Here is an 18,720-nt window from a genome sequence, read left to right as displayed (position 1 = left end):
TGGTCTCAGGAACACCCATCAGAATCACCAATTCACCTTCATTTACAACATTCTAAAGCCATTCCAGCTTGTATCTCTAAACTTCTCAAACCCCCAGCACCAACAACCATCTCCAAAGGCTTCTGGACTACATGGTCAGGTTAGTCACAGCAATGACCCCACTTTTTGGTATCAATTTCTGTTCTAGTTATCTTTTTCATCACTGTGATCAAAAGACCTGACAAGAACAACGTAGAAAAGGGAAGTTTATTTTGGCTCAAGTTTCAGAGGTTCAGTCCATGGCTGACTGTCTCCATAGCTTTAGGCCTGGGGTGAGTCAGAACATCATGGTGGAAGAATGTTGTGGAAGAACTCAAAAAATTAAACAATAAGAAAACAAATAACCCAATCAACAAATGGGCCAAAGACCTGAACAGACACTTCTCAGAGGAGGACATACAATCAATCAACAAGTACATGAAAAAATGCTCACCATCTCTAGCAATCAGAGAAATGCAAATCAAAACCACCCTAAGATACCATCTCACTCCAGTAAGATTGGCAGCCATTATGAAGTCAAACAACAAGTGTTGGCGAGGATGTGGGGAAAAGGGTACTCTTGTACATTGCTGATGGGACTGCAAATTGGTGCGGCCAATATGGAAAGCAGTATGGAGATTCCTGGGAAAGCTGGGAATGGAACCACCATTTGACCCAGCTATTGCCCTTCTTGGACTATTCCCTGAAGACCTTAAAAGAGCGTACTACAGGGATACTGCCACATCGATGTTCATAGCAGCACAATTCACAATAGCTAGACTGTGGAACTAACCCCAATGCCCCTCAATAGATGAATGGATAAAAAAAATATGGCATTTATACACAATGGAGTACTATGCAGCACTAAGAAATGACAAAATCATGGAATTTGCAGGGAAATGGATGGCATTAGAGCAGATTATGCTAAGTGAAGCTAGCCAATCCCTAAAAAACAAATGCCAAATGTCTTCTTTGATATAAGGAGAGCAACTAAGAACAGAGCAGGGAGGAAGAGCAGGAGGAAAAGATTAACATCAAACAGAGTCATGAGGTGAGAGGGAAAGGGAGAGAAAAGGGAAATTGCATGGAAATGGAAGGACCCTCATTGCTATACAAAATTACATATAAGAGGTTGTGAGGGGAATGGGAAAAAATAAGGAGAGAAATGAATTACAGTAGATGGGGTAGAGAGAGAAGATGGGAGGGGAGGGGAGGGGGGATAGTAGAGGATAGGAAAGGTATCAGAATACAACAGTTACTAATAGGGCATTATGTAAAAATGTGTATGTGTAACCGATGTGATTCTGCAATCTTTGTAATGTCTTGAATAACCAATAAAAACACACACACACACACACAAAAAAAAAAGTTTCCTTAGAATTTTCCTCCTCCTCCTCCTCCTCCTCCTCCTCCTCCTTCTTCTTCTTTTTAAAATGGGGTCTTTCTTGGTTGCCAGACTAACTTCAAAGTCCTGGGCTCAAGCAATCCTGCCTCATCCTCCAGGGTAGCTGGTACTACAGGTGTATTAGACCACCACACCTAGTTGTTTAGACCACCACACCTAGTTCAGGCCACCACACCTAGTTTGAATCATTATTTTTGATTACTTTTCAGATAATTTGTTGATTGTCTTTTCTTTGGGGTCTCTCGCTAGAGAGTTGTTTTCCTTTGCAGTTGTCTGGTTACCTTGGTTTTCATGCTTCTGGGGGCCGCAGGAGAATGGGTGGGGCCTCCTGGCTGCTTCTCAGGACTGAGGGCTGCTGGGCAGGGCTGTCTGACTGCTTCCAGGGAAGTGGGAGGGGGGGCGGGGACACTGGCTGCTTCCTGGGGGTCTCTGCAGGCTGAGCCACTGAAGGTGGGCTGCTCATGTATTTCCCAGGGTGTGAGAGAGTGGGAAAGATCTCATGATTGGGCAGGACTGGGCAGGCCAGCTAGGGGCCTGCTGATCAGCTGCTCGTAGGATCCCGGGGCAGTGCCTCAAGGGGGCTCCATGGCAGGAACCTGCTGGGGAGGCACTGTGTAGGTCGGGCTCTCTGTGGGCAGTGCAGTAGGTGGCACCCTGTCGGTCTCCACCCTGGGCTCAAGGCCTGTGAGGGCTGCAGAGCGCTCCAGATGCCTCTGGTGTCCGTGGGAGCAGTGGGACTGCTGGTGCCTGCTGGGGTGGAGTCCCTCTGGGCTCAGGCAGCCCTGGAGAGACGGCCCCAAGGTTGGGCTCTGCACCTGGAGGCCGTGGCACCCTCCTGGGAGCCTTGGGTGCAGATGAGCATGCTGAATTCTTTAGCACAAGATTTCTAGTAGTTGTTTCTTATGAAAGAACTTCTGGCACCCTTAGTGACCCGCCTGTACCACTGTCCCTTCATCATTGTTCTTGGTGGCCACGTCACTCTCCTTTGGACAGTGGCGGCTCCCCAATCCCACGTCCTTGTGGAAGAGTAACTTAGTTCTCCTGCTGACAGCCTGGCTGTGAAGTGTCCACTTTCTCCAGTGTCCTCAAGCTGAACCTCCTCCGACAACAGTGGAGAAAATGTGTTCAAAACAAGTGTTTCTCGGGGCTGCGGCTGTGGCTCAGAGGTAGAGCTCTCACCTGGCACGTGCGAGGGCCTGGGTCTGATCCTCAGCACCACATAAAAATAAATAAAATAAAGATATTGTGTCTAGTTACAACTAAAGAGTAAATATTAAGAAGATTAAAAAAACAATTATGAGCTTTTAATTGAAACATAAGAGTAGGGGATTTTACTTAATTTTTGTATCACAACCACTGATTGTCCTGAGAATATCTCGGTGGGTGCGCCTGACCAGGGCCTCAGCCTTGCCTTGGGTGCCCTTGGCAGCCTCTCCAGCCTGCCCTTCTTGCTAGTGCCAGGACTGCATTCCGGGGCCTGTTACTCTTTCACCATTCTCTTTCTCTTTAGCATTTCCTAGGGAAAGATGCAAACCATTCAAACATTGATACCTTTAAATGCATGTATTAAAAAGTGTAAAAATGTATACCCAAATTTCCATGTTCAAAAGTGAAAAAGAGGGCTGGGGTTGTGGCTCAAGCGGTAGCGCGCTCACTGGTATGCGTGCGGCCCGGGTTCGATCCTCAGCACCACATACCAACAAAGATGTTGTGTCCGCCGAGAACTAAAAAATAAATATTAAAAATTCTCTCTCAAAAAAAAAAAAAAAGAAAAGCACGTTATACCCAAAAGCAAGAAGAAGGAAGGAAATAGTAAAGTGATACTAAAGTAAGGGAATCATCAAAGCAAAATGTACATACGGTAAAGAAATTTCATTACATAAAAAAATTGGTTCTTTGAAAAGATTAATAAAGTCAATAAACATTTAGCTGGACCAATAAGAAAAAAACATAAATCACCAGTGTCAGAATGAGAAAGGGACATCACTATAAATCCTTCAAGCCTAGGAAGAAAGAGAAGGAATATTATGAATGAGTTACTTTAGACAAAATCAACAAATTCCTGGAGAGCACAGATTTCCAAAACCCACACAAGTACCCCCAGCCACCTGAGCTGTGGTCACAGGTGAAGAGCGGCACTGTAACTAGGACTCCTCCCACAAGGAGCACTGGAGCCTGCACTGGGGCAGCCTCACAATGTCCTGTGGAGCACCTGAGGAGCAGCCCAGTCAGTGCCTCTGACTCTCCCAGGGGCAAGGAACAGGGGGCGCACCGCAGGACACCAGCTTTATCCCTTGACAACATCACAGAGGCATCATAGAACCTGGTAAGAAAGTCCAGTTCCCTGAGCTTCCAAGACTCTGTGCTTAAAAACCCGCCTGGCACTTTGAATCTGTGAACCTAAACTTCCAGCTTAGAGCTTCTTTTCCCCGGGCTGCTGATTACTTGTGATTTTACCCTGCTGTTTGACTCTCCTCCAGATTTTGCTGTCATTTTCCCTCCATCCTTGGGGAAGTTATGCTTTTGCTAACTTAAGAGTCCCAGACCATCCTTCTGGGGTAGTTTTGCTCTGTCCTGAAGCACATGGAGAACTCCCCCAGTGGGGTTCTCCTGGGAGGAAGCATTGCAGTCTTCGCCATGCTGGGCACAGCTCTGGGAAATCTAATCCAGCCACCTTCTGACTGCCAGGCTGCTGCCGAGCAGTTCTGCACTGAGTAGCGGCACCTCTGTGGGCAACATGTCCCCTCCCCTGGGCCCTGAAGGTCCTGTGTGCTCTGCGCTCAGTCCCACATGCTGTGCAGACAACACTGCCCTGGTTGGTTCTCTTTGGGACATGCTGTGCTGCTTCTGCAGACACCTTTTTATGCTAACCAGTTCTCTGCACTGCATTTTTTTCACTAAAAATCATAACTCTTCTTTATCTTGTCTACCATCTCCTTTAGACTCACAATTTTTTAAAATCCTGGAATTTCCCATTTTGTCTTCCACATCTTTTTCAGGGGTCCCCTCTGCTATGTCTGTGCTGCATTCCGGGTCTCAGCTCCATCTTTTTGCTCACCAGCACTCTCTAGCCACACTTCTCCTAGCCACGCCCAGCTCCTTCTAGCCGCTATGAGTACTCAGCTCTTTGGTCCACTGACAGCTTTTGTTATTTAGTAGTTTTTCCTTTCCAAATTTGTTTCTAACAGCCGTTCATCAACTGTCCTTTTATTCTACCTGTTTTATATTGTTCTGCAGTTCCCCTAAGTGATCGTGACTGTCTGGCTCTGTTGGACTCTTCTGCTGATGCCATCAGTGGTGGAGACTTTTTTCTGGTTATGGGACGATCAGTGTGTTGTGCCCATGACTCACTGTGATTGTGAGGCTCTCGGGGCCACCCTGGGCCTTCCTGTAGACAGTCTGCACTAGTCTTCCCTACTGAGGGTGCCGTTGGCTCCTGGTTGCAGCTCCCATTCAGTTTGTTTGTTGGCTTACTTTGGGAAGTGGGGAGGGGAGATCTTCTGGAAAAGGCAGTGTCTCAGGTGGTGTCTGGACCAGAGTGCAGAGTCCAGCTGTTCTGAGTAAGTGGAGGGCATCTCTCTAGAGCACCTGGCCAGCCCTGGGGTCAGTAGGGGATGTAGCAGACTCTGGGTTGTGCCATCTACACGTCCCGGCCAGAAGCTCCAGTGGAGTGGGGTGGGCGTGTTCAGTCTGCCATCTGCCAGGAAGTCCCTCCTGTCACTTCTCAGGCCCTATCTTCCCTTATTCCTGCCCTGCCACAGATTGACCCAATCTGGCCTCCATCACTGCATGTTGCTGAGCACAGGGGGCCATTCTCATGATTTTCCCCTGGCTGACCACTTCCTCCTCTCACTGCACACAGTGGGCCTGGCACCTCTTGGCCCCCAGTGTGTGCACAACCAGCTGATGGACAGCCCACCTCTTTGGCCAGGTGTCCCTCAGCTACCCTGAGGTATTCATTGTGTGATGGGACCACCGACTCCACCCAGGATGCTCAGGTGTGGACCCCATGAGCACTCCCTGCACTGCCCACCCCACCCAGGAGGCTCAGGTGTGGACAGTGTGGCCCCTCCTTCCACTTCCCTACCCAGGTCTCCAGGACGGCAGGCCCTGCCGTGGCCCGGGGTTGGTGACTTGCGCTGTAAGGGTCCAGGGCTGCAGTGTCACCCACCCGGGCTGTGAGTCTGTTCTTCGGTCTGTGTGTCCAGGTCTAAGCTCATCAGCTCGGCACCATCCCACTCTGGTCTACTTAAGAATCCCAGACGGGGCTGGGAGGGTGGCTCAGCGATAGAGCACTCGCCAGGCATGGGCGGGACCCGGGTTCAATCCTCAGCACCACATGAAAATAAAGCCAGTGTGTTGGTCCATCTACACCTAAAAAATAAATATTAAAAAAAAAGAATCCCAGACCATCCTTCTGGGGTAGTTTTGACCCTAACCCTGGCCGGCAGTCTGGTGGTCCTGCAGTTTGCTGATTCATAGCTGAGGGTGTCAGGGCCGTGTGCCTCCTGGGTGGTGGGTTTCTCTCCAGCAGGGTCGCTGGGTGCCTGGCCTGGGGCAGCGAGCATCCTCTTGGCAGGGTCCTGGTCGTGCTCTTCATCTCCATGTGCTCAGGCGTGGCCGTGCAGGAGCCTTGGAGGAGAGCTGCTAGCCAGCCCAAGGCCCTGTGAGCTTGGGCTATGTCCAGGACCTCTCAGGACGACAAGGCGCAGGGTGATGGGAAGCATCAGGGGTAGGGTCTCAGCCAGCCTGAGAGCGGTCTAACAGGTCCCCTCAGGGCGAGGGGCCATCTCCCAGGCCCAGCCTGCTAGAGGAGGGCTGTGCCAGGGTCCAGCTCCTGAGTCCTCCACCTCACGTTGTGGCCCGGCCCGCTGCAGCACTAGGGGCCTCTGGCATGCACAGGAGAGACGGGAACACCCATGGCCAGTCCCTGAGGACCTGGGGTGTCCCCAGCAGCCTATGACTGAAGTCTTGTTCCCTGGAGTGGTGCTGTTGGAGCCGGTGGGTCCTTCAGGAGGTCTTAGGTCACGGGGGTGGGGGGTGTGCCTGTGACAGGGACAGTGGGACCTAGCCCCCTCCTCTTTCTTCCACTCCAGCCCTGAAGTGAACGGCTTTGCTCCTCCACACAGCCTCCTCACCTGATGTGCTGCCTCCACAGGTCCCCAAACAATCGGTCGGCCAGACCACGGGCTGAAACCTTCCACAGCGTGAGCCTGAATAACCTCAGGTATTCTGTCACTGTCACAGAAAGCCAACAGCAGGCAGGCATCAGTGAGGCTGGAGGTTGGGGCCCCTGAGCTCAGATCCCCAGAGGTGCCTGCTGGTGGCCAGCAGAGCTGCTCAGTGCCAGGGAACAGTGCGAGGGCTGTGTGGCCCAGCCACCTGTGGGTGCTCTGGGTTTCTGTCACTTGCTGCCTGCACATGACTCCAGATTCCTGGATGAGCCAGCAGCCCTTCATGCTGCTCCGGTGCTGAGGCTGCTTCAGAAGCTTCGACCTCAGGTCTCCCCACTCCCCACCCCCAGGTGCCGCCACCCCGCCCTGCCTCTCAAATGTGTCTCCTGTCACCACACACCCAGCAGCCCTCTGCCAAGGTGTCCAGGAGAGGCGTGGGGATGGCCACTGGTGTTTATCAGGGACAGATAGCCTTTATTCCAATGCAAAGAGGTCATGACAGGAAGACACCCAGGTTCTAACGCTGCCCCTCTCCTTGTCTCTCATGGTCACCCTGCTCCCAGGTGGCAGGCATGCCCAGGAGTGGGGGGTGGTGGCCTGGGGCTCCAGGTCTGAGGTATTCTGCAACCTTGTGTGCACAGGGCTTCGGGATTGGGCGTCCCCTCTCCTGCTCTTGGGGTGCATGTTCTCGCCTCAGAGGCGGCCTCCCAGAGGAGTGATAAGTTATGGGGGACATAATGCAGAGCGAGACCCTCAGGGCCAACGAGCCTGAGGAAGCGCCTGCCACAGCCCTGGGACCCCACCTCTGCACAGGCTCTCCATACCCAGGAGGGGCGCCCAGCGGCCTGGCCACAGGCAGCCGCCCTGACCCTCCGGGAACCCTGTGTGACCCAGGCTTGAGGAGGCCATGGAGGGCTGGGCTCTGGGCTCAGACACAGTTGTCAGGCACACACTCGGCCTCTTCCTCCAGCTCGGGGCAGGGCGTCCCGTGGTTGGCCGGCTGGACGCGGACATAGCGAGTCCTTCTCTTGGTGCTCAGCTTCCCACAGGGGCCTCCGCACAGTCCCCAGGATGACCACAGGGAGACCTCACAGTCCAGCGGTGTCTCTGGAACTGGACCAAGCACAGGGGAGAGGGCAGGGCAGCGCTGAGAAGAAGCAGAAGCTGGAAACTGCTTCCCCCTCCTGCCCGCAGCCTCTCTGGCTGGGTCTGCAGTGCCTGGGCTTTGGCACTAGTCCCTGGGAGCCTCACAGGAGGCCGTGGGGTGGGTGGGGGGTCTCTGGTGGAGGGTCTCTGGCCAAGCCCAGCCTTCAGGCCACAGCGACCCTGGGAACTGGCTTATTTCTGAAGACAGAGGACCCTGGGTCTGGGCTGCAGGAGCTTGTCCTGGTGGCACCCAGACACTTTGGTCCTTTCTTCCTGTGCCCTGTCTGTCGGTCTTCATTATATTCATAAAGTTTAAAATCATCGATTTGGGGTTCTGGTCAAACCACCTGGTAATCTCCACTTTCCAGCCAGAAGGCCAGTGCTTGCCTTTTTGTTTAGTTTGCTTTTTTTGGGGAGGGGGGGAGAGGATACTAGGGATTGAACCCAGGGGCACTCATCCACACCCCAGCCCTATTTTGCATTGTACTTAGAGACAGAGTCTTGCTGAGTTGCTTAGGGCCTCACCACTGCAGAGGCTGGCTTTGAACTTGGGATCCTTCTGCCTCAGCCTCCAGAGCCGCTGGGATTATAGGTGTGTGCCACTGCACCCAGCTGGATAGCACTTCTCTGTGCCCATTGCCCAGGAGAGGGTCTCCCCACACCAGGGGCCAGGAGCCCAGGTGAAATGTGTGTCAGCAGCCAGCAACAGGGTGGTGGCCTCACACTGAAGGGCTTTGTTCTCATGTATCTCACCCTCACCATGCTACCTGCTCTGTGACTGCTGAGGACCAGACCCCAGAACAAGTCACAGGTGTTAGAAGAATGGGCGGGGGGGGACAAGGGGTTTCGTTGCCGGGCACAGGACCTGGAATGTTCCAGAAGCTCCAGCCAGGCCTGTGCCTGGAGAAGCCCTCTCCACAGCACAGAGGGGTGGGACAGGGTCTGCAAAGACCCTCCAGAGTGGGGCTTCAGAGAGGCAGACTCCCCCGGCTCTTCCCAAAGCCTTGCCTGAGAGCGAGGGCCCTGGGCAGCAGGCCCGGGGACAACAGAGCCCAGCCAGCACAGGACCTGCTTTCCTGCTCCCCAGCTGGGAAGGCAGGCTGTCAGGGCCTGGCCTGGGCTGAGTGCTGCAGCAGCCCTGGGCTCACAGTGGACCTCTTGGGCCTGAAGACAAGGTGTCCACTTGCGAGACAGGAACATGTGGAGCCCGGTCTGGGCCTGGTGGGGACTTCCTGGATGGCACCCATCACTGCCCAGCATGGCTTCCACCTTGGAAAGGTTCTGCTCCCCCAGGGATAGTAGCAGGTGCCAGGCAGAGAGCCCTGGGCCTCAGCTGTGGTGGACATGAGGAGCCAGCCTGCAGGCAGGGACCAGGAGGGGCTGACTGTGAGGCCTTTCTTGGGGTCTGGGGATGGCTTGGGCATGTGGGGAGCATGTGGGGAGCAGGGCACCAGAGTCTCCCTGTTGTGCTCCTCAGACTCCTGGGTGGCAGGGCTCAGCTTGATCCAGCGCCCTCTAGCGACATCTCTCAGTGGAATTCTCTGGCACTGCACACTGTTGACTCCACACTGTGGTCCCTGGCTGACCAGCTGGCTCTGTCTACCCTACCCTCCCTTCTCTGTGTCCCTCCTCCACACAGATCTCCCCTCCTCTCCCTGCCTTCCCTTTCCTGCACTGTCCCCTCTGCTCATGGCCCTGACAGCCCCATGTCCCACACCCCATGTGGCTGGATGCCAGCCTTGGGTGGGACAGAGCCCCTCCAGTGATCTGCCACTAGTCACTCTTCTGGCCAGCCTGCAGGCACAGCCGGTGGCATGAATGAGTGACATGAGGCTGTCCACCCAAGTGGGGCATCAGATCCCAGAGCGGGCACCTCATTGGGCAGGTGGGGCAGTGCCACCTTCCAGCATCCCAGGACTGCCCTCTGAGAGGAGGGGCAGGAGTCGCCAGGACCACAGAGAGGTGCTCCGACTTAGGCTCTGACTTAATCTCTGGGGTGCCAGCGGCTTCCTATGTGGCCCTGACCTGCCCCCCATGAGGTTGGAGGCCCACAGGAGAGGCTGGGCTGTGAGGAGGCCCGAGCCTCCCTCCACTCCAGCCAGCAAGGCACGGGTGAGCAGGCCCCCTGTGACCAAAGCTCTCGGCATGCCAGATTTTGGTCAGCTCCGTTTTCCCCAGGAACTGTCCGTGCAGCCTGCTGAATGAAGCCCTGGCTCCTCCGAAGGCCTATGAGCAGGTGGGAGCCTCGCCCTGCCCTCTTGTGTCCATGCAGGGGAACCCCAGCCTTGGGACGGCTCAGCTGTTGTCCACCCCCACCTGGGGCTGGAGGTCACCGTGCAGCAAGGGAACTGAGTCCAGCTGCATGCACCATCGAGTGCTATGGCAGCTGGACCCACAGGGACGTGGGCCACCAGCGCCTGCCCCACCCCAGGCAGGCACCTATCACCTATTGGATGGAACCCAAGGCCCCGCAGGAGCCCTGTGACAGCTGTCACCTGTGGGTGTTGATACCTCTGCCACTGCCTTCCACTCCTTTGTGAATGGGGAGAAGATGGGACCTACTTAGCAGACTCGGATCTACCCCCATCACTGGGACGTGCAGGTCCCTGGGACCTCTCCAGTGGACATTGTCTCTCGCCTCTCCTGGGTCCTTTCTAACTCCGGCCATAGTGGAGGGCGTTTCCAGCTGCCCGTGTGAAGAGCTGGCGCTGTTGGGAGCAAGCCCGTCCTGAGTCGCTGAGAGCTAGCCTCGTGGCCGTGAGGGCCTCGGTGCCCTCTGCCGACTCAGACTCGGGTCTGGGACCAGTGGAGCAGCAGTCCCTCAGGTGCCCAGAGAGGCCCTGTCCTTACAGGCACTGTGGAGGGTGAGCCTAGCCAAGTGGGGCTGCCAGGGTGGTAGCACATCCCATTGGGCGCCACAGAGAGCCACGTGCCCCATGTGGTCAGGACAGACTCAGCTGTGACTTCTTTCCAGTGTGGCTGTAGTAGGCACAGAGCTCCCCTGGGTGAGCTGGAGCCACCTGTGTCCACCGCAGGCTCCCATGCACTCCCCGGCTCTGTGCCCACTTATCTCTGCCAGCCTGTCCACCTGCAGTGCGCAGGGGACTGGAAGCCTGGACATTACCTGAGAGGCTGTCCACGATCTCATTGTCTCTGTTGGTCAGGTCTGGGGCAAGTGGAACAAAGGCCCTGGGGCTCTGCCGGAGCCTCACCAGGGTCACTCTGGCCATAGGAGGCAAGGACTTCAGCCGCGGGTAGTAGAAGGAATTCGCAGGGTGACTGGGAGAGGAAGACGTTATCTGGGTTGGAGGAAGAGAGGGAGTTGGCACAGGGTCCAGGAAGCCCACCTTCCTGTGTGTGCATGGCCCGCTGGGCAGCACCCTGTGTCCAGCCAGGAACTGCTGGAAAACAGACCCTGGTCTGGACCTCATCTGAGCAACACCCACACCCAGGACGGCCGGCCACGCCTGCCTTGGCCTCTCCCCAAACCCTGGGCTGGGTTGCCATGCCCTCTGCCTGGCCAGGGGCAGCACAGGCTCAGCTGAGACGCTGTGGTGCTGGGCTCGGGCCCCAGGCAGGAGCTGGGAAGCTGGGAAGCAGGCCAGGAGGGGCCTGCAGGACCCCGTGTCTCACTCTGTTCCCTGCATGTGGCCGGCAGACAGGTGGGACTGCACCCAGCTCACTGCAGCGCCAGGGCAGGGCCCTTCCCTGCAGGAGCCCAAGGCCCAGCTCTGCCCCCCTGGCCCACTCACCTCAGTTACCGTGTCCTGAGGGATGGTCGCAAAGTTGGGGGAGGAGAAGGTGAAGCCACTGTCTGTCCCTGCGTCATGGGGGTAGAGGTCCAGGGAGACCTGCTCCTTCCAGCGGCCTCCCTCGCACAGGTCCAAGCTGTCCACACCCACAAACCAGTCAGGACTGGGGACAATGCGCACCACGAAGGACACCTGTGTGAGGCAGAGGCTCAGCGGGCGGCGGCCCGGGGAGCACCTCCCGCCCTCTCCTGGCCACAGCTTACCAGCGAGTGCCGGGGCTGCACCTCCAGCTCTGTGGAAGTCTGGCCCGTGCCGCTGGGGACGGCGGGGGCTGAGAACACGGCCAGCACGCTCTGGACCTTCTCTCCCGCAGCCTCCAGCTCCTTCATCAGGGCCCAGGCCTCCCCGCGCTCGGCGAAGTCCCGCAGCCCGTTGCTGACGTAGGCGTCCTTTCTCCACATGCTGTAGTCAGAGCTGTGCGAGGCCCCTGTGCCACAGCCAGTCCATGTGAGCAGGTGGTGGGGACACGCAGCCTCCCAGGCTCAGGCCCCAGCTGGCCAGCCCCGTGGACACCTCATCCTGCCCTTCCTGATCATCAGCTCCCCCAGCTGGGAGGCGAAGAACCACGTCCACTCCATGGTGACATTCTACATCCACACACTCTAGGGACCCCCGGCTGAGTGACGGATGGCCAGCCAACCTGGCCCATGACTGCCCCCCTGCTGCTCACTACACCCTGAGCCCAGACCATCAATGATTGGCACACAGGAGGTGCTTAGCCAGCATCTCAAAGTCTGTTGGATGAGAGTGCCCCAACTCGTGAAGCACTGCGCAGAGCCCTCCCAGGTGGGGCGTCCCCACGGAACATGCCGGCACGGGGAGAGGGATGCCTTACCCAGTAGGGAAGACCACTGTGCAGGGGGCCGGAACAGCGGGTACTGCTTGGGGAAGGCCGCCTGGCTCCACTGGCCCGTGAAGGTGAGGCTGTACTTGGCTGGAGGCCGGGCTGTGCAGACGGCCTCTGCCCCCAGCGGCTGGCTGGCAGTGGAGCTGAGTGTGGCCAGGAGGAGGGCCCAGAGGCTGGTGCTCAGGTTTTCCATCACCTTCAGCAGAGGGAGAGCAGTGCCGGCACTGTGGATCCCAGCAAGCCCCTGCCCACCTGTCCCCCCCAGGCAAGAGCAGAGAGGGTCGTGCACACCCTGCTCCCCAGAGCCCTCAGCTGTGAGTCCCCAGACCCTGCACCCCGAGAAGCCACGTGAGCCTGAGATCGCCACCAAGTCCACCAGGACCTCAGGGAGCCGGCAGCCTCAGAGCCCCCGGGATGGCCAGCCTTCCTGAGAGTGCGGAGCCAAGCGTGCCCAGGCCCTCGGGTGGGGGGTTTGGCACAGGCCAGCACTGGCTGTCTGCTGCGTCTCCAGCCAGGAGCCCCATCCTGGCCCGGGTGTGTGTGCACAGTGTGTGGGGGGTGAACCAGCAGAGCTCCGTGGCCATCCCAGGGTGGGGTGGAGGAGGGTGCCCTCTGCGGCTAGTCTGCTCTGCACTCCCCAGGGACCCGGGTGCACCCTACTAACCTGAAGGAGCGGCAGAGGAGATGCAGGGCAGGGTGAGGAGCTGCTGGCTGCTGCTGGTCCCTCTGAGAACCCAGAGCTCCTACTTATGCCCCAGGCTGGAGCTCGGCTGGCTGGCTGTTCCTTCCAGAGAGTGGCAGACGGGACAAGGGCGAGAGGGACTCTCTCTGCCAGGGGCCTGTGGGGCTGCTGCTCTCCAGCCTCCCACAGGCTGACTGCAGAGCTGACCTGCTCCCTGGAGCTCACTCCCGCCCTGGCTGGCCCTGGCCGCACCCTTTCTTTGTCTTCCCTCCCTCCCTCCTCCTGCCCTCCTCCTCCCCTCCCTCCCTCCCCGCACTCCGCCCCGGCTCCCCCGCTCCCCGGGTGGTGCTGTGAGCAGCTGTGCACTCAGAGCCAGGGAGCTCAGGGCCAGGGGCCACAGAGGCGCCTGTTCATACCTTGCCCACAGGTGCGACCTGAATGGCCCCATTTATAACCTGACCTGAAAAGAGAGAGAGGTAGGTTGGGGTGACCCAGGGCTCTCAGCTCAGCATCCCAGGACTTTGGGGCCCTGGGTGTCAGCCAAACACAGCTGCTTCCTTCCCACTGCAGCCTGCAACTGTGCAGGACAGCCCAGGAAGTCCACATGGCTGGCCAGAGGGCAGCGGGAGTCAGTGCCTCCCAGAGGGACTCAGAACCCAGGAGACCACAGTCAGGTGCTCAGGGCTCAAGGATGAGCCACGGAAAAGGGGGCACCCTCCCTAGGATCCCACGTTGGTAGGCCAATGTGTTCTGCAGCCACCCCATGGACACCCCCGCCCCCACCCAGAAGGTGGTGGGGCACAGACAGGAGGAAGGCTGGCGTGGGCCCAGACAGGCAGACAGCCTGCAGGTTGTTGCTGCCCAGTGTCAGGAAGATGTTTACAGAACCCTGTTGGGAGCTGGGAAGTGAGGCGAGGCGTCTTGCTCAATCCCTAAGCCCGCCCTGCCCCCCAGAGGGGGCTGTCAAGTCTGGACAGAAGGCATCTGGGTTTCAGAATCCTCTTAGCATTTCCTATTCAGACAGACCAGACAGAGTGGGAATAAATAGAATCAACGAGAATAGAATGCAAACACCGATGATCTAACCTGCCCTCAAGTCAACACCAGGACCTCAGGGAAGTCACCCACCACAGCAGGACCTCAGGGCAGTCACCCACCGTGCTGAGCCTGCAGCCTTCAGGATAGGCCAGCCTTGGCAGGAGTCCCCACAGGGCTGACCTCAGGACCAGGAGCACTTGTGGGTGTGGGCCTGTCTGTGGAGCTTACCCTATTCTAAATAGGTGCTCACAATACTTATGGATTCACTTGAAAAGAACAAAATTAAGCTACTCTATGTTAGCATAAACAACGTAATGTCTTATAAAAAGCAGCTACTTTTCAAAATAAAAGCCTTAGGAGCGTGGCCTGCTCGACCCGGGCGATCTCACTGTCTGGCCTAATAGGAGACAGCTGTCTTCGCAGAGCTGCTCTGCAGTCCATCTGCTGAGATGTGGGTGAAGCCACCAGGACACCAGCCTTGCAGGGACACTGGGAAAGGCAGGCTCAGCTCCGCAGGACCCTCCAACAGTAGAGGCCTGCGCTGCGGAGGGGCCTTGGCTCGGGGACCCTCCGGGATCCCTTCTGCTCCCAGCAGACGCTGAGGGCTGGTCCAGAAGCCTGTTTCTCATGGAGGCCTGGGCGCAGTTCTGCACTGCCCTGGGCTCTAGGACCCAAAGGACGGCAGTAACAGCCCCTGGGTTCTAGCTGGGAGCAGCAGCCTGGGACCACAGGCCCCAATGCTACCGCAGGGCTGCCCCAAGTGGGGGTGGGGCAGAGCAGCTTCCTCTGTGACAGGATGGGACAGGGAAGGGACCCCGAAGCAGGCCTGGGGACGGACCAGCTTCCTTCCTGTGACGCTGGCCCTGGCTGAGGCTGGGCTGGGGTCTCACAGGGCAGAGAGCCTGGCTGCAGGAGTAGCTCCTCTGTGCTGTCACAGGCTCGCTGGAGGCTCCTCTGCGAATCAGGCATGGTGCTCTCCTGTGAAGGCCACGTGAGGGACACTGTGCAAGGTGACCCCCATGTACACACAGGGCATGTTCATTCACTGAGCAGGTCTGGGGGACACAGAGTGACCCAGAGGCCCTGGGCTGCAGGTCTGGGATGGGGAGGACACTTCTCCTGACCAGGTTCTGTTACTCAGCAAGAGTTGGGTTAACTGGTCGATTCTAGCTCCAGGGTCCTCTGAGGACAGGGATTTCCTGGAGGCCACTCAGCTGTGGCCTGAGCTTCTGTTCAGGGGATGTGGGCAGGGCCGTGCTGTGGGCCAGGTGTCTGGGGTGCCCACAGGGCCCAGGCCTGCTGCTCTGTCCACACCCCTGGGCCTTCTCTCAGCCCCCTGCCGCTCAGGTTGGCACAGTGTGGGTGCCCACAGGGCCCAGGCCTGCTGCTCTGCCCACACCCCTGGGCCTTCTCTCAGCCCCTGCCGCTCAGGTTGGCACAGTGTGGGTGACCGTCAGGCGGGCACTCCAGGAGAGGCCCGTGTGGCCACTACCAGGTCTCTGAAGGCCCTCCCGCCGGGGGTGGGGGGCTCCATGAGCAAGCCTTTGAAGGAGCGGAGCCCACACGGGCGGGCGCGCTGGCCAGTACCCTTCCCTCCCAAGCCTGGCACAGCAAGGGCCCTCCCTGGGGCGTGGCCGGGCCCTGAGCGGACCTGGGCAGCACCCAGCTCCTAGGCCACATGTGCTGACTCAGACCGGAATCCCCACCGGGGGAGAGGCTGTCTCTTGCAGGCGGCACGTCTGGTGCCCAGAGGGGCCCTGCTGTGCCTTTAAAAACTTGCCCACAGATACCACACCCCCCCTCACAGGCCTCTCCTCTGCCCACTCACCCACTCCACACACAGTTACCCAAGGCCTGGCTCCTGCCAGGCACCCAGTGTCTGAACACACATGTTTTCTACAGGCCGCTCCCACCCTTGGGGGCTGCTCTTAGAGGAATGGGGCACACGGTCTGACTCTCCCTCTAACACCACCCCTTCTCCTTTCAGCACCTCATGGCCTTCCCTTCACGAGGACCTCCCAGCTTGCTCATGCCCCAGGGCCTTTGCACCCACAGCTCCTCTGCCTGAAGAACTCTTCCCATGCAGCTTCTTCCTGTCCTGCCTATCTGGGTCTCAAACAGAAGCCTCTGACACCAGCCCAGAGGAGCACCTGGGATGTCCTACCACACCCTCCATGCTTTTATTTTTGATGAGGGTTCCTGCAGAGAAGGAACTCCATTGCAACAAGAAGAAGCACATGGGGTTGTGCTGCAGGTTGTTAAGGGGCTGGAGGAGGCTGGATTTCCAGAGCTGCACACCAGGCTGCGTGGTGCAGCTGGCTCCTGAGGTCACCAGCTGAGAAATCAAACCCACGGTGATCCTGCCCTGCTAACTCCCACCCACACCCAGAGCACACCTCCCGACCTCCCAACTGGGCCACGGTTGGCTGGGTGCTTCTGACCCAGAGTCTGAGCAGATCCAGGAACCAAGTCCTGAGCTCAGCTCCACGGCCTCGCCCTCCAGGGGAGCACCTAGAGGAACGGTGCAGGGCGCCCTGCTCAGCACCCGTGGCAGCCTCTTCCCTGCCCTAGTGTTCAAGCTACTGCAAAATGGAGCCACACACAGCTGCCCTCATCTGTGCCCTGGACACCCCACCGTGTCTGGACCCTGCACTCTCACACGTTGGCCCCGATCCCCCAGAGGCACAGGGAGGCCAGGCTGTGCCTCTGGCTGCAGGTCTGGGAGGAGGATCTCGTGCTGCCGGGCGCTCTCAATACAGCTTTCCTCAGCTGTACCACTGTCTGGCTTCCTCAAAGGGGGCCTGTCCGTTTTGAGCAGCATGTGCCATGATGTCCCCTAATTCAAAGTGAGATGCCATGGCCTCTGCACTGTGGCCAAGTATGGGCTTCTGGGAGTCCTCTCCCCATCGAGTCGATGAGAAAACTGGCAAACATGTCAAAGCAGACGTTTTCCCCCTCACCTGGAAATTAACCAAAGGCTTGCAGATGTCTGTAGATATTTTATTCTGTTAATAAAATAGGCAAACTCTGGTGAAAATAGCAAGCTTTGGTGCCTTCCCTTGCCCCAGACCCCACCCTCTCTCCAGCTCTGCGGAAGACTTAGAAACTGGTGATCTGTGTCCATCTGCCCCAGGAGACCCCACCGGGCGGTTGTGCTTGACTTGATTCAGAGGTCACCTGGTGGCTGCTGTCCATGACACTCGGGCGGAGGTTGCAGTTGCCCAAGGTGGTGCCCAGACATTGGCTAAATCATAGACTAACCAAGAAGCTGGAAGAAAAGGCTTGGGAGTGGGATGTCCCTGGGGAACTTTGAGAAATCCCAACATTTTCCAGGTAAACTAGAGGACACTCATTGCCAGGGCGGTGCTTAAGCTCAGGAAAGACCTTGGAGTGTCCAGGCTCTGGCTCTGAATCCGAGACTCTGCGCCAGCAGGACTTGAGAGCTAGTGCAAGGCTCTCGTGGCTCAGGGTGGAGATCCTGCCCAAGGAACATGGAGAGGCCACAACAAAAAGAGTTATCGGTTCCAGGCAATTAGGGAGAACTCTTCCTAAAAATCAACCAAGGAGAGACACTGGGCACACATGGCAAAGAATACAGGTTTCATACAATTGATTTAGAAAAATCATTAAACAAATCACAACAAGGAGAAAAGCAACAGACCCTAAGTGGAGAGTAGAATCTGATTCCACAGTCGCCACGTTATTTTAAATGTTCATTTTCACCCAAAAATTATGAGACATGGAAAAACAAAGGAATATGGCATTGGGGAAGATAGAACCCATAGGAACTGTCACCGAGGAAGTCCAGAGGCCGGCCCCAAGATAGTGTGACCTGGGGGACAGAGGGAGGAGGAAGAAGGGAGAACATTGACCCTCTCCCAGCAAATCCTTTCCCAGTGATGAGACAATCCCATCAGTCCTGAAAATGGCAGTCCCCAGATAAACATGGACCCTTTAGAGTGACCCCCCGAGGAAAAAGATGAGCACTGAGACCCTCATCCTTTGCCAGTGAACACAAGTTTCAAATTCTCACAACCTGTTTCCTGAGTGCCCAAACTGACCCCTTCAATCATGAAGTCACCTCTCAGTGTGACCTACAAAAACCCAGACCCCTCTTGTAACCGGTGGCCGTTTTCTACCCCGAGAGTGGCCCCCGCCTCCTGACTCTGCTGAAGGAGAGGCAGCCCTGCTGTGAGGCCTGCTCCCGCCGACCGGGCACCTGGGCTGCATTGTGTGCCAGACCCATCTGGTCAGTATTCTCACAGAGTGTGTTCAAAGCCTAAAGGAGCCACGTCTGGAAAGTAAAGTCCTGAGTGACGTGCACCAGGCGGGAGGCGAGGGAGCAGGGAGGCTGCGCAGGAGAAGCTGCTGAGGCCACGGGCCTGAGCAGACAGAAGGAAGCAGCTCACAGGCTCATCTAGCCTGGGAAGGGAGAGGACAGGAGAGCGGGGCAGACCAGAGGCAGGAGGGCCACAGCAAGAGGCGGGCGGGGTCAAGGGGTGACGTCACCCAGAGACTTCCCAGCACTGAGGAGAGCAGCCACTGCACGTCCAGCAGCCCTGCGCCCACACGAGGGCGTGGAGGAGAGGCGCACTGGG

General features: G+C 57.3%; 1 protein-coding gene across 1 annotated transcript; it reads right to left on the bottom strand.

Annotated features, from left to right (window-relative positions):
• Positions 1-7,075: 7,075 nt before the first annotated feature.
• Spon2 (spondin 2) lies at positions 7,076-13,281 on the bottom strand. The gene is made up of 6 exons (XM_026379475.2): positions 13,067-13,281; positions 12,391-12,598; positions 11,759-11,982; positions 11,496-11,687; positions 10,868-11,042; positions 7,076-7,710 (listed from the first exon to the last, which is right to left on the bottom strand). The coding sequence occupies exons 2-6, from the start codon at positions 12,593-12,595 to the stop codon at positions 7,526-7,528; spliced, it is 981 nt and encodes a 326-aa protein (XP_026235260.2). The 5' UTR covers positions 12,596-12,598; positions 13,067-13,281; the 3' UTR covers positions 7,076-7,525.
• Between the last annotated feature and the right edge of the window lie 5,439 nt (positions 13,282-18,720).

The sequence above is a fragment of the Urocitellus parryii genome, chromosome 10 (genome assembly GCF_045843805.1).
Source record: "Urocitellus parryii isolate mUroPar1 chromosome 10, mUroPar1.hap1, whole genome shotgun sequence".
Taxonomy (NCBI): domain Eukaryota; kingdom Metazoa; phylum Chordata; class Mammalia; order Rodentia; family Sciuridae; genus Urocitellus; species Urocitellus parryii.
Note: the sequence above shows the minus strand (reverse complement) of the source record. Positions and strands in the feature narration are given on the sequence as shown.